The 13946-nt window shown below is 49.8% G+C and overlaps 1 protein-coding gene across 7 annotated transcripts in view; it reads right to left on the bottom strand.

Annotated features, from left to right (window-relative positions):
• Positions 1 to 13946, bottom strand: part of DENND2A (DENN domain containing 2A) — a 111883-nt gene that overhangs the window by 17875 nt on the left and 80062 nt on the right. For all 7 annotated transcript variants that reach the window (XM_035254588.3, XM_078343629.1, XM_017975582.4 and 4 more), the window contains 2 exons: positions 10059 to 10199; positions 8045 to 8193 (listed from right to left, as the gene is read on the bottom strand). In XM_035254588.3, coding sequence (XP_035110479.3) covers positions 8045 to 8193; positions 10059 to 10199 — 290 coding nt within the window. The remainder of the gene's footprint in view (positions 1 to 8044; positions 8194 to 10058; positions 10200 to 13946) is intronic.

The following is a 13946-nucleotide window of genomic DNA, read 5'->3' as shown; positions in this document are numbered from 1 at the left end:
TTGTGGAGGAGGAGGGGAGGTACGCACTGCTAGGGCTGGTGGTCTCTTAGGAACATGCCAACAGGCAGTGGTTCTGGGGATGCTAAGGATGACTGGTCAAGGGGGCTTGCTGCAGAGTGTGGAGGTGGAGGGGCTGGAGGAGAGGCAGTGTTTCTGAAGGCAGCCGGAGAAGGAGCGGCCTCGCTCGCAGCTGGCTTGCATTACAGTAGTGCGGAGGAAAGGCACGCCAGCACTCACAGCTGTGATCAATTGTACAAAAGTGGGGCAGGGAAGAGAAGGCCCCAGTGGGAGGTTGGCTGGGCTGCAGGGTTAAAAGTTTGGGCAGGGGTGAGAAGGGTTGGGTCCAAGGATGTTTTGCTGTTGGGTGGTGGTTCCTGAGGGTTGGAGCAGTATTCCAGAACGTCAGGACACACTTGTAAGGAATGCCAAAGTTTTCCTGGAGCTGACTCTTCAGTTCTGGTTGCTACCAAGCCTCTGCTCCATACTTGGTGTTCCTATGCTCAGCAGGCTTCCAACTCTCTATAAACCTGTAAGGATCCAGCACAGAGCTTCCTCTAAGATGCTACCAAAAAAGTAAATGAAGAGTTTCCCGAATTAGAGGAATACTCCAGGAACTGGAAGGCTGGTTCAATGAATATCCTTCAGCATCCCAAGCAAAGTAGCTCTCCTATTGGTGCATCACTCCCAGGAACATGAGTGAAAGGTACTTAGGTGTGGTCTGGTGCCTGATGAAACCTACCAGGAGGTGCGAGTCACCATGCAGTGGCTGCCCGGTTTCCATCCCTGTACTTACAAACCCTGAGGCTGTGCGCCACAAAGTTGAAAATGAACATTGGCTGGGCTTCAAGACAACTAGTTCTGTTACTCTCTGTGTGATCTCAGGTAAAGCCCTTAACTGCTCCAGGCCTCAGATTCTTCACTTGTGAAATAACTAACAGAGACTAGATCATCACTAGATCATTGCGGATGTCCTTCCAGATTTTTTTTTTTTTTTTTTGAGACGGAGTCTCACTCTGTCACCCAGGCTGGAGTGCAATGGCGCAATCTCAGTTCACTGAAACCTCCACCTCCCAGGTTCAAGTGATGCTCCTGCCTCAGCCTCCTGAGTAGCTGGGATTACAGGCGCTTGCCACCGTGCCCAGCTAATTTTTGTATTTTAGTAGAGATGAGGTTTCAACAATTTGGCCAGGCTGGTCTCAAACTATTGACCTCGTGATCCACCCACCTTGGCCTCCCAAAGTGCTGGGATTACAGGCATGAACCACCGTGGCTGGCCAGCTTTTTTTAATTTTAAAACGGAGTTTTGCTCCTGTTGCCCCAGTTGGAGTGCAATGGTGTGGTCTCAGCTCACTGCAACCTCCACCTCCTGGGTTAAAGCGATTCTCCTATCTCAGCCTCCCAAGTACATTACAGGCTTTATAGGCATGTGCCACCATGTGCAGCTAATTTTTGTATTTTTAGTAGACATGGGTTTCACCATGTTGGTCAGGCTGGTCTCGAACTGCTGACTTCAGGTGATCCACCCACCTTGGCCTCCCAAAGTGTTGGGATTATAGGCGTGAGCCACTGCACTCCAGCCTGGTGACAGCCTCATCTCCCTAGAGAGGGTGTGGTGAGAAGCCCAACCTCCTGAAATGGCAGATGTTGCTGTGTGCAACCAATTCTAGAGAGGACATGGGATTCTCATTTCAGCTTGTGTAAACTGATAAAAAATGAACCCGAACCAACAAATAAGGGGATGCCAATGCACAGCTCCATATGAACTTATTTGTGTAGTTACCTATATGTCAAAGATAAGGTTCAAACTCCTATATGTGTCAAGATTTGCCCACCTAATCCTATTTATCATTAGCCAGTAGTCTATCATTTAGCTTATGGTTTAATGCACTACAAAAATATAAGTAAATATCCTGTTTTATTTTTTAATTTACTTTTTAAAGACAGGGTCCACCCTGGCTGGACAGCAGTCATGCAGTCGTAGCTCACTGCAGCCTCAAACTCCTGGGCTCACAGGCTCCTTCCTCCTCAACTGGGACTATAGGCATGTACCTCTATGCCCAGCTCATAAATTTCTTGAATATTAAAAACTCTGTCCCCCATAAAGTTTTTTGTTTGTTAGTTTTGAGATGGGGTCTTGCTATGTTGTCCAAGCTGGTCTCAAACTCCTGGGCTCAAGCAATCCTCCCGCTTTGGCCTCCCAAAGTGCGAGGATTAGAGGTGTGAGCCGCAAAAGTTTTAGCCTCCCTCTAAAACTTGGACAAATTTTTTATGTGGAAGCTTTATCATTCAGCCTGGTCTGTAGGTTTTGCCAAAACTACGGGGAACTGAAATTAGTAAACTAAAAAACAAAATGTTTATCATCAGAAAAATGAAGACGAGGGTGTAGAGAAATATTTCTCCGTGTTGTTATTGACCACAGAAAAGCCGTGACAACAGCATTCTTTCCTTTCCATCTGTCAAACTCCGGCTTGACAGAGCCATTAGAACACTCAGTGTCCACCCTAAAGATGAAACAGAGCAAAAATGTTATTCTAAATTTGATGGATTTTTGGCTCAACTTAAAACCATTTTATAACTCATACAATATTGGCCGTAACTCCCTGAAGCTTCCTCTTGCAGTGGGAGGCTCACAGCGATGAGGAGAGAATAAATGGTGTTTGTGGGGGAGGGTGCTGCAGGGGTGGCTACCGATCTAGAGTGGGCGAAGGTCCCCTCTGGGATGTCACAGGGCCACACACTCAGCCTGTGACATGACGTCCTGTTCTCATGCCCTCACTAAGTTAGTGGCTACAGTCGGAAATCAGGAGAATAAGGAGGCTTTCTTCCATGTTATTGGAGCAGGGCTCATCTGAGTGTGTGCGGCCCCCCAGGAGTATGGGGGATGAGGGTACCAGCTATAACTTAACCTGAAGACTTTCTTTTTTTTTTTTGAGACAGAGTCTTACTCTGTCTCCCAGGCTGGAGTGCAGTGGTTTGATCTCAGCTCACTGCAACCTCCGCCTCCCAGGTTCAAGCAATTCTCTTGCCTCAGCCTCCTAAGTAGGTGGGATTACAGGCACCCGCCACCACAGATGGCTAATTTTTGTATTTTTAGTAGAGACGGGGTTTTACCATGTTGGCCAGGGTGGTCTAGAACTCCTGGCCTTGAGCAATCCACCCACCTCGGCCTCCCAAAGTGAGCAACTTCGCCCGGCCTGAAGACTTTCCAGAATTTTCCAGATCAGGCAACTTGCAGCCAACCATTGGTCCCAAACCCTTGTTTGTCATGGTCTGGCCAAAGAACAGCTTAATTCCTTATGGCTACTTTCCCGTAAACCAGACAGATCAAGGTGGATACGGATTCCTCCACCTGGCCCATGGAGTCAGAGAGTTTCAAAGCTAGGGGAGGTCACCGAATCACACCTCTCTCACTAGAACCCTGATGGAAGGCCAAAGTAAGGGAGGCGGGGAGACCCTGAGGAGAAAAGCACAGACTTCCCCATGACCGTGTTTGCCTGACTGCCCAGCACGAAGCGCGGCCAGAGGGCCTGTGTTAGGGAGACTTTCCTTATACGTTTCTGTAGACAGACAGGGCCCCAGTCATTGCTCTTCACCCACCCCTAGACCCTGCGGCCCGGCTGGCTTCCCTCCATCCTGGCTGGTTTCCCTCGGTCCTCTCCAAAGCCCAGCAGCTCTCCCACTCCCAATTCCTTGAGCAGAATGATGATCCTCTGCGCGCCTGTTAGTTACCCATGTGACAGGCTGTGGGGGTGTGTGAAATGACGCAGGTCAGACCCTCAGAAGGTGCAGGCACAGAGGCCACTCCGCATCCTGTCGCTGTGTCATTCTCATCAGCTTCGCTCATGTTTTATTTTCCCTTCTTCCTGCCTCAGAGCTCTTCGGGCCTCTATTCATGCGTATTTCCATCTCTTCAGGTCTGCATGGAACCCGTGGAGGATGGAAAGATGATTTATGAGGCAAGGGGAGAGCATGTGGAGCCATTTGTAACGGAAAAGCGAGGGCTGCTTTCAGAGAAAACAAGACAGTGGAGTCCTGGAAAGTCAGAGCCCTGCGGGGCCGCGCCTCATGAACAAGGAGACCCAGGGCCACCGGCTAAGGATGCTCAGGTGTCCGCCCTATTCTGGGAAGCCTCCTTGGGTGATGCGGGAGGGACGTGTACCTCTGAAAGCTATAAAGGGTCTAAAGACCCATGACAGTCTCTCTCACACACGCACACCGTGACTGTACCATTGCCTGGCTCCGGCTCCGAGGGCACCAAAATAATCTACGTTCCTGTTGCCTTCTCTTCTCCCACAGAAATCCCATTTTCGCAGCGCCTGACATCTGGCAGCTGCTGCAGAAGAAAACCCCTGATGGGCACGACATGCCTGTGGGGAGACCTGCTTGCGGCGGCCACAGCTGGTGTCTGACCCGCTCATGGCATGTGTCGTTTGAAAAGACTAAATCTCCAAGGGCAGAATGCCAGGCACTGTGGAAGGCTGGGTAGGGAGAGAAACGCCAATGCCTCTCCTGTGGACCACACTGGTGACTGTCTCCTCCGTCGGGGGGGCCTGAGATCAGGGCAGGGAGGGTGGCCAGGGAACAGCCAAGACCTAGGGATCTGGGTGGGGTCCACTCTTGGCCGGTGGGCTTTGTTCATTTCTGTCCGCCTCTCATGACAGCAGCTCTGTGGGAAGGGCTGGCTCAGCGTCCAACCTGTCCCCCAAGAAATCTGTCCTGTGAAAAGGCGGAGGCGTCCAGTCCTCTCCCAGACATCCCCGGGACAGGCGTTTCCAGGGCTCTTTGTGCCCTGAGCCTTCTGACATGTCCTGCACTGCCTTCGGGGATGTGTTTTTCTCTCACTCAAGGCCCCTTCCCTTTTCTGTTCCCACCTTTTCTCTCCCTGCACTTTTTAAAAAATTCACTTTTAGAGACAGAATCTTGCTCTGTCACCAGAGTGCAGTGGTGTCTCACTGTACTTTGACCAGAAAAATCGGTGATGCTTGGTTTTCTTCTTCCTGGAGGGAGTCTCGGGAGGCTGGGGCGTGTGAGGTGGGCCGAGGCTCCTCTCCGGCTGTGTCCTTCTCCGACATCTTCTTAGGCTGTGTCCTCCCTAAGTCTAGCATCTCCACCACACAGGCACACTCCCTGGGGACTCTGTTCCCCCAACCACCACTCCTGGGGGGCGCTGTGTTTCCTCAGCTGGCTTTCAACTTGTAGCTCAGGCCTTTCTGAAATCCATCATTTCCCCCTCCCCCAAATCCAAGCCTGAGAATTCCACCTCTAGGGGATGGAGGGAGAGGGGACGAGGAGGATAAAGGCAGTTACTATGGTGCTGATGAAATCTGATCCTGGCCACTGAAGGGTTATTACTCATCCTGGCTTCCAGGGCCCCAACCTTGAGAACTCCCTCGGCTGAATTCCCCCATGCCCCCAGTGCCCGGGAGCCTGGAGAGCTCCCCAGCGCCCAGCACCAGCTGCAGGCTTACAGACAGGGCCCGCTTCCAGGGCTGACAAAAGTACCCTGGGAGCGCAATCACCCTGACATTTACAAGTGAATAGCGAGCTGAAACACAGGGTGGGAGCAGGCTGGGAACAGCCAGATGGCTGCTGTCCAAAAAGGTGCATCAGAAAGGTGACCAGATGCGCTGCATAAGGGAAGAGGTGGGGCCGCTTCCCACCCCACTTCCTGAGGAATCCCACAATGGCGACCGAGTTTGTCCCTTCCCTTCTTCTACGGCATCCCCCCCGCCCCACCGCCTTTGTTTTCCATTGTTCGGAGTCAGCTTTCCTCTCCAAACCACAGTGCTTCAGTTTTTTTGGTTTTGGCACTAATGCTTCTTTCCAGATGGACTTCTCAGGTGGCCTCATCTGCGCCACTCAGTCGGCTGGTCCCGGGTCCCAGCCCTTCCTGCGGCTGCAGCCATCCCTCACGCTTCTGTGCCCCCCGTTCCAAAGTAAAGAGGGCTCTGATTCAGTGTTTCAAAAATGATGAAAATGTAAGGAATTCTCTTTTTAGAAGCTCAGAACGAACACAAATCCCTGTCTGCATTTCCTTCCGGATCGTCTTTGATTTGTGACGTGGCCTTTGCAAATCACTGAATGTGCCTGGGACAAGGGTGGCATCCTATGGGGCACTGAGTTTGTGTGTGTGATGGGCGGGGATTTGTGTCTGTTTTCTGGAGCATGGCCCTGTGGCTCCTCTGGCTGGTCTCTGTCCACCACTACTGGCTCCTCTCTCCGTCCCTCACCTTCCTCTCTCTGCGCCAGCTTAGTGAACTACTTTGCAGTTCTTTCTTTCTTTTTCTTTTCCTTTTTCTTTTTTTTTTGCATTTCGCTCTTGTTGCCCAGGTTGGAGTGCAGTGGCACAATCATGGCTCACTGCAACCTCTGCCTCCCGGGTTCAAGGGATTCTCCTGCCTCAGCTTCCCCAGTAGCTGCGATTATAGGTGTGCACCACCACACCCAGCTAATTTTTTTTTTTTTCGTATTTTTAGTAGAGACAGAGTTTCACCATGTTGTTAAGGCTGGTCTCAAACTTCTGACCTGAAGTGATCCACCTGCCCTGGCCTCCCAAAATGCTGAGATTACAGTCGTGAGCCACCATGCCTGGCCTACTTTGCAGTTCTGAAGGTGACGGCTAGGTCTCCCCATCCCCATCCCCATCCCCGAATCTCTGCAGGACAGCTCCTTTTGCCTGCAACGTGCTATTTGCTCTGAGTGTTGGTTCTCTGAACTCGCCTCCCTGGGAGTGAGTGCCCTCCCTCGGTCTCCAGAACTCACTGCCTCCACCTGCCTCTCATGTGGTCCTGGATAGTCTGCTTTTGTCTCTGTTACCCTACTGCACTAAGACAAGTCTGTGTCTTTTATTTTTTTTCTTTTTTGAGACGAGGTCTCGTTCTGTTGCCCAGGCTGGAATGCAGTAGTAGCGTGACCATAGCTCACTAGAACCTTGAACTTCTGGGCTCAAGTGATCTTCCTGCCTCAACCTCCTGAGTAGCAAGGACTGCAGGCTCAAGCCACCGTACCTGGCTAATTTTTTTTCTGTTGTTGCATTTTTTGTAGAGATGGGGGTCTTACTGTGTTGCCCAGGCTGGTCTTGAACTCTTTCACTCAAGCAATCCTCCCACATCATCCTCCTAAAGTGCTGTGATTACAGGCGTGAGCCACCAGGACAACCTGTGTCTTTTCTCTGTTTTCCTACCACATAGCAGAGTGTCTGACACATGGCAGAATGAGTGGAAAGCCCCCCAATGCCAGAAAAGTCATACACAGCAGCACACAGTGCTGTGCCTCCCAGATCTCTAGTCTCAGCTGCCAACTGATTCCATCCTTTTTCAAATTTATTTTTATTTTTGAGATGGAATGTTGCTCTGTCACCCAGGCTGGAGTGCAATGGTCCAATCTCAGCTCATTGCAGCCTCCACCTCCTGGGTTCAGGCGATTCTCATGCCTCAGCCTCCTGAGTAGCTAGTATTATAGGCATGAGCCACCATGCCTGGCTAATTATTGTATTTTCAGTAGAGTCAGGGTTTCACCCTGTTGGCCAGGCTGTTTTTGAACTCCTGATCTCAGATGATCCACCAGCCTTGGCCTCCCAAAATGCTGGGATTATAGGTATGAGCCACCGCACCTGGCCATCAGTTTTTTTGGAGGGGGTGGGGGAAGGGGAAGGTCTCCCTCTGTTGCCCAGGCTGGAGTGCAGTGGTGAGATCTCAGCTCACTGCAGTGTTCGCCTCCTGGGTTTAATTGATTCCCATGCCTCAGCCTCCCAAGTAGCTGGGATAACAGTAGGGGCCACCACGCCCAGCTAATTTTTGTATTTTTAGTAGAGGTGGGGGTTTCATCATGTTGGATAGGCTGGTCTCGAACTCCTAGCCTCAAGTGATCTGCCCATCTCAGCCTCTCAAAATGTTGGGGTAACGGGCATGAGCCACCACACCCAGCCTGATTCCATCCTTAGAAGGGCTTACTCTCCAATGTTAGGCAGTTACTTGCTCTACAGACTAGGCTGCAAGACCGACTTGTCATTCAAACGCTTTAGCAGAAGTAGCCAAGAGGGTACCTGAGCTTGTCTGCAATGAAGATGACCCTCCTCTCCAGAAGCAGGGAGGCAAAAACACAGACCAGGTGGCGGACGCTGAGAGAGGAGAAGAGAGACTCAAAGTCCACGTGCTCGAGCCGGGAGTCCAGCGGGCGGCACAGTTCAATCACCTGCCAGGGAACAGGAGCAGCCATGAAAGAGAGGCCCAGCTATGCAGCCAGGCCTCTCACGGGTGCCGCAGTCCCGGGGCTCTGAGGTCCTCAGCAGGGGTGACCCACTGGCAGGGGGAAAAGGGGGGGAAAAAAAAAAGCAAAGCAAAAGGATTGGGGGAAAAGAAAGATGCCAGAAGTTGGGGGAGGAGGTAGGAAAGCAAGTGTCTCACACTCAGCTAAGAGACTGAGGACGGTGTGGATGAAGGGGAGGAGAGAGGATGGCAAAATCAATGGTTTTTGGCCCCAAATGGTTGGGGGGCTGTCCCTGGCAACAGCATGTCTATACTCTCCATGGAGAGTTTGCAGGACTTTTGAAAACTTCTGTCCCTGAGAGTCCCAGCAGAGAGCATCTCTGTCTCTTGAGGGACTGTTACCATGTTGGCCAGGCTGGTCTTGAACTCCTGACCTCAGGTGATCAGGAAATCCCAGGCTAGTATGGAATGCCCAGCAGGCCTGAGCAGCACTTTGGAGACTCGATGCCACCTCAAGAAGGTGGTTTTTTTTTGTTTAGTTTTGTTTTTTTTGAGACAGAGTTTTGCTCTCGTTACCCAGGCTGGAGTGCAATGGCACAATCTCGGCTCACCGCAACCTCCGCCTCCTGAGTTCAAGCAATTCTCCTGGCTGGGACTACAGGCGTGCACCACCATGCCACCTAATTTTTGCATTTTTAGTAGAGACGGGGTTTCACCATGTTGACCAGGATGGTCTCGATCTCTTGACCTTGTGATCCACCCGCCTCGGCCTCCTAAAGTGCTGGGATTATAGGCGTGAGCCACTGCTCCTGGCCCGTTTGTTTTTTTGAGATGGAGTCTTGATCTCACTCTCATTCTGTTGTCAGGCTGGAGTGGAGTGGCACAATCTTGGCTCACTGCAACCTCTGCCTCCCGGGTTCAAGTGATTCTCCACCTCAGCCTCCTGAGTAGCTGGGACTACAGGCACACACCATCATGCCTGGCTAATTTTTTATTTTTGGTAGAGATGGGATTTCACCATGTTGGCCAGGATGGTCTCAATCTCTTGACCTCATGATCCGCCCGCCTCGGCTCCCAGAGTGCTGGGATTACAGGCGTGGAAAGGACAGGCTTCAAAGTCTAAGATGAATAATAAGCAGTGCCGAAGCTTGTCTTCCCTGGGAATCTACCTTACATGATAAACTCATAGAGGTGATATGCTGGGTGCGGTGGCTCACACCTGTAATCCCAGCACTTTGGGAGGCCGAGGCGGGTAGATCACTTGAGGTCGGAGTTTCCAGACCAGTCTGGCCAACATGGTGAAACCCCGTCTCTACTAAAAATACAAAAATTAGCTGGGTGTGGTGGCAGGCACCTGTAGTCCCAGCTACTCGGGAGGGGGAGGTTGAGGCAGGAGAATAGCTTGAACCTGAGAGGCGGAGGTTGCAGTAAGCCAAGATGGCACCACTGCACTCCAGTCTGGACGACAGTGCAAGACTCCAGCTCAAAAATAAAGTTATAGAGGCGACACAGACTTGAAATGTAAACAGATTTCAATAAAATAAATGAATGAAAATGGGCTATTAAAAGAAACTAGCATGTTCAGTGCAGGTCCCTAACCTGAGGCCAACGTCATGCAAAGGAACAACCCAGCTGCCATGGCACAGTTTTGGGCTTGCCATCTTGGGCAGAGTCCCAGGCTGGATGGATTAAGGGTGGAACTTACGATGAGTGATCTGGGACAGCCTGAGGGGTGGGGAGAGGACACCTTGGAATTAGACTGCTCACTGAAAGGCAGCCCCTCTGAGCACAGGGACTTGGCTACCTCAACTACTACCTCCGCAGGGAGAAGGAAGGAGTCTGACAACTTACCTCAGTTCCCGAACCTGGCAGGAAGTTCTTGACAAGGATGGTTTTGCCCAGGGCTGGGAAAGGGGCTTCCATGACACTTCTCATGAGTGGCTGAACCAGGGCAGGAGAGATTCCTCGTCTTTTCTCCACCTCATCTAAGATCTGCAAGGGTCAGAAAGGCAGCTTAGCTATTCTGAAGCCAGGGCACGAAGGTGTAGCTCAGTTCTATAAGAAGTGGGCCTGCCATCGTGACTCAAGAAGCTCTGCTTTCCCCATGAGGTCAAAACTTATATGACAGGCCCTCTGACCCTACGTGTGATTGTCCCCAGTTCTTCTCCCTGCTGCGTCCATACCCTTTGCCATGCAGCCTTGCAATTCCTTCTACTCAAGGAGTGAAGTCTCGTTCCTTGCCCCTTTCACTTAGGATTTGGTCATGTGACTGGCCGTGCTAATACATCCATTCCCAATGGGGGTAATATCACCCAAAGGGGGTAAGAACTGGCTTTTGGGAGGAATGAAAAATCTTAAGATATTATAATGGTTTGTAGCCTTCTAATGGGTTACAGTGCATAAACAGATACATGGTTTATTTATGAAATTAAAATGTCATGGGAGGGGATAGCCATCAGGAAAACACAAATCAAAAGCACCATGAGATACCACTTCACACCATTAGGATGACTCTAATAAAAAGATGGATAATAATAAGTGTTGGCAAGGACATGGAGAAATTACAACTCTCATACACTGCTGATGGGAACGTAAAATAGTGAAGCCACTCTGGAGGACAGTCTGGTAGTTCCTCAAAAGGTTTAACATAGAGTTACCATATGACCTGCACATAGCACTCCTAGGTACCTACCCAAAAGAAATGAAAACATATATGTTCACATAAAAATTTGTACATGATTGTTTGTAGTGGCATTATACATCACAGCCAAAACACAGACAAAACTTGTGTCCATTAACTGATGAAGTGATAAAAGAAATGCACTATATCCATGTAATAGAATATTATTTAGCCATCAAAGCGCTGATACATGCTATAACTTGGATGACTCTTGAAAACATTGTGCTAAGTGAAAGAAGCCAGTCGTAAAAGGCCATCTAGTGTATAAGATTACATTTAGGGCCAGGCACAGTGGCTCAAGCATGTAATCCCAGCACTTTGGGAGGCCGAGGTGGGCGGATCACAACGTCAAGAGATCGAGACCATCCTGGCCAACATGGTTAAACCCTGTCTCTATTGAAAATGCAAAAATTAGCTGGGCGTTGTGGCGTGCACCTGTAGTACCAGCTACTCGGGTGGCTGAGGCAGGAGAATTACTTGAACCCAGGAGGTGGAGGTTGCAGCGAGCTGAAATTGTGCCACTGTACTCCAGCCTAGTGACAGAGTGAGACTCTATCTCAAAAAAAAAAAGATTCCATTTAGATGAAATGTCCAAAATAGAAAAATCCAGAGAAACAGAAAGTGGACTGGAGATTGCTTAGAGTTGGGGTGATGAAAATGTTCTAAAATTGTAGTGATTGGCCGGGTGCAGCGACCTCATGATCCACCCACCTCAACCTCAGAAAGGAATCCCAGCACTTTAGGAGGCTGAGGCAGGTGGATCATGAGGTCAGGAGTTTGAGACCAGCCTGACCAACATGGTGAAACCCCATCTCTATTAAAAATACAAAAATTAGCTGGGTGTGGTGGCACATGCCTGTAATCCCAGCTACTCAGGAGGCTGAGGCAGGAGAATCACTTGAACCTTGGAGGTTGAGGTTGCAGTGAGCCGAGATCATCCCACTCCACTCCAACCTGGGCGACAGAGCAAGACTCTGTCTCAAAAAAAAAAAAAAGTAAAATTGTAGTGATGGTTGTATAACTCTGTGAATATACTAATAGCCATTGGACTATGTATATTTTTTATTTTTATTCTTTTAGACATGGTGGTCTTGCTAGGTTGCCCAGGCTTGCCTTCAACTTCTGGGCTCAAGTGTCCTCCTACATTAGCCTCCTGAGTAGCTGAGACTATAGGCACTTGCCACTGTGCTCAGCAAATTGTGAACTTTAAATGAGTGAATTGTATGGTATGTGAATTATATCTCAATAAAGCTACTACTAAACAACAAAAAAATCTAAACTCTCCACAATCTAATTATAAAACAAAGAGTCTAAATTAAAATGCCATTCATGAAGCTGGGTGAGGTGGCACACACCTGTAATCCCAGCTACTTGGGAGGCCGAGGCAGGAGAGTTGCTTGAGCCCAGGAATTTGAGGCTGCAATGAGCTATGATCATGCCACTGCATTCCAGCCTGGGCAACAACAAGAAAGAATAAAAGCTTGTGGGACGCTGGGCAGTGTAGAAGTGTTGCCATGGGGTTCTCCGTCCAGACCTTAGGAGGCCTGCCTTCGTGTTTTGCGTGCCCTCTCCTGCCATTGCCACGAGAAGAGCACATGTGGGCTATCCCACTGTCTAAGGAGCGCGGGACACATGTGGACCAGGCCTGTGATCAGACTTGCAGCCTCTAGGGCAGGTAGATCGGCCAACCCAGCCTCTTCACGACATGTGCTGAACCCAAACCCCAGCTGACCTCACGGCTGGGGAAACAAATGGTTGAATCTGGAAGCCTCTGTGGTTCATTAGACAGCATTACTATAGCAGTAGGTAACTGGTATTCCTTCCTTGAGAAATTCTGAGCACTGCTCTTCTCCATGACTCCTTTCTGTTCTAGAGGACAATATGCCATTGTGGCTACCCTTGCCTCACACCTAGAAATAGCTGGATTAGTTAGCCAAAGCTCTGGCTCTGGTTCTGTCCCGAATATCTGCTGTGTGGTCTTCGGCAAGTCATCCCACTCTGCACTCCTAAAATATCCCTGGTCAGAAAACAGACATGAAGACAAAGGACTGTGCATCACAGAAGGATTATAGCACATTTTCTTGCTCCACGCCCGTCCATGATATAGCAATGAAGCTTATTGAACTTCAAAGCCTCCACTTGGAAGCTGGCCCAACTCCCAATGAGCTGTTTTACTTCTAGTGTTCATAAGCATTCTGATAACAACAAAGGCTACGACCTATAACCTTATTTCATATTTAAACAAATCACATGAAAGACTGGCCCGAGCAGCAATGCCCAGACAGCTAGACCTCGCCAATGGCCAACCCCCAGCACAAAATGATGACCACTTCTGCTGGAGGGGAGGTACATTGATAGCATTCATTTTCTTTCTTTCTTTTTCTTTCCTTTTCCCTTCTTTCCTTTCCCTCCTCCTCTGCCTTCCTCCCTTTCTCCCTCCCTCCCTTTCCTTCCCTCCTTCTTTTGTTTCTTTCCTTCCCTCCCCCTCCCTCCTTTCCTCTCTCCCTCCATTCCTTCCTTCTTTTTTTCTTTCTTAGACAGGGTCTCACTCTGTTGCCAAGGCTGGAGTGCAGTGGTGTGAACATGGCTCACTGCAGCCTCAGACTCCTAGGCTCAAGCAATCCTCCTAGCTGTCTCCCAAGCAGTCAGAACTACAGGTGCACTCTACCATGCCTGGCTAATTTTTTGTATTTTTTGTAGAGAGAGGGTTTCATCATGTTGCCTAGTCTAGTCTTGAACCCGTGGGCTCAAGTGATTCACCTGCCTTGGCCTCCCAAAGTAGCAGCATTACAGGTCTGAGCTACCGCACCTGGCCTTCTTTTATTTTTTTATTTTTTGAGACAGAGTCTCACTCTGTTGCCCAGGCTGGAGTGTAGTGGTGTGATCTTGGCTCACTGCAACCTCCACCTTCCAGGTTCAAGTGATTCTCCTGCCTCAGCCTCCCAAGGACTTGGGACTACAGGTGCAGGAACTGCAATTCCCCGAAAGGAAGCTCGGACGGATCTATATACTCAAGACTGAAGATTGAAAACAGGCTGGGCATGTTGACTCACGCCTAT

The sequence above is a fragment of the Callithrix jacchus genome, chromosome 11, assembly GCF_049354715.1.
Source record: "Callithrix jacchus isolate 240 chromosome 11, calJac240_pri, whole genome shotgun sequence".
Lineage (NCBI taxonomy): Eukaryota > Metazoa > Chordata > Mammalia > Primates > Cebidae > Callithrix > Callithrix jacchus.
This window is presented reverse-complemented; position numbering and strand designations above follow the sequence as displayed.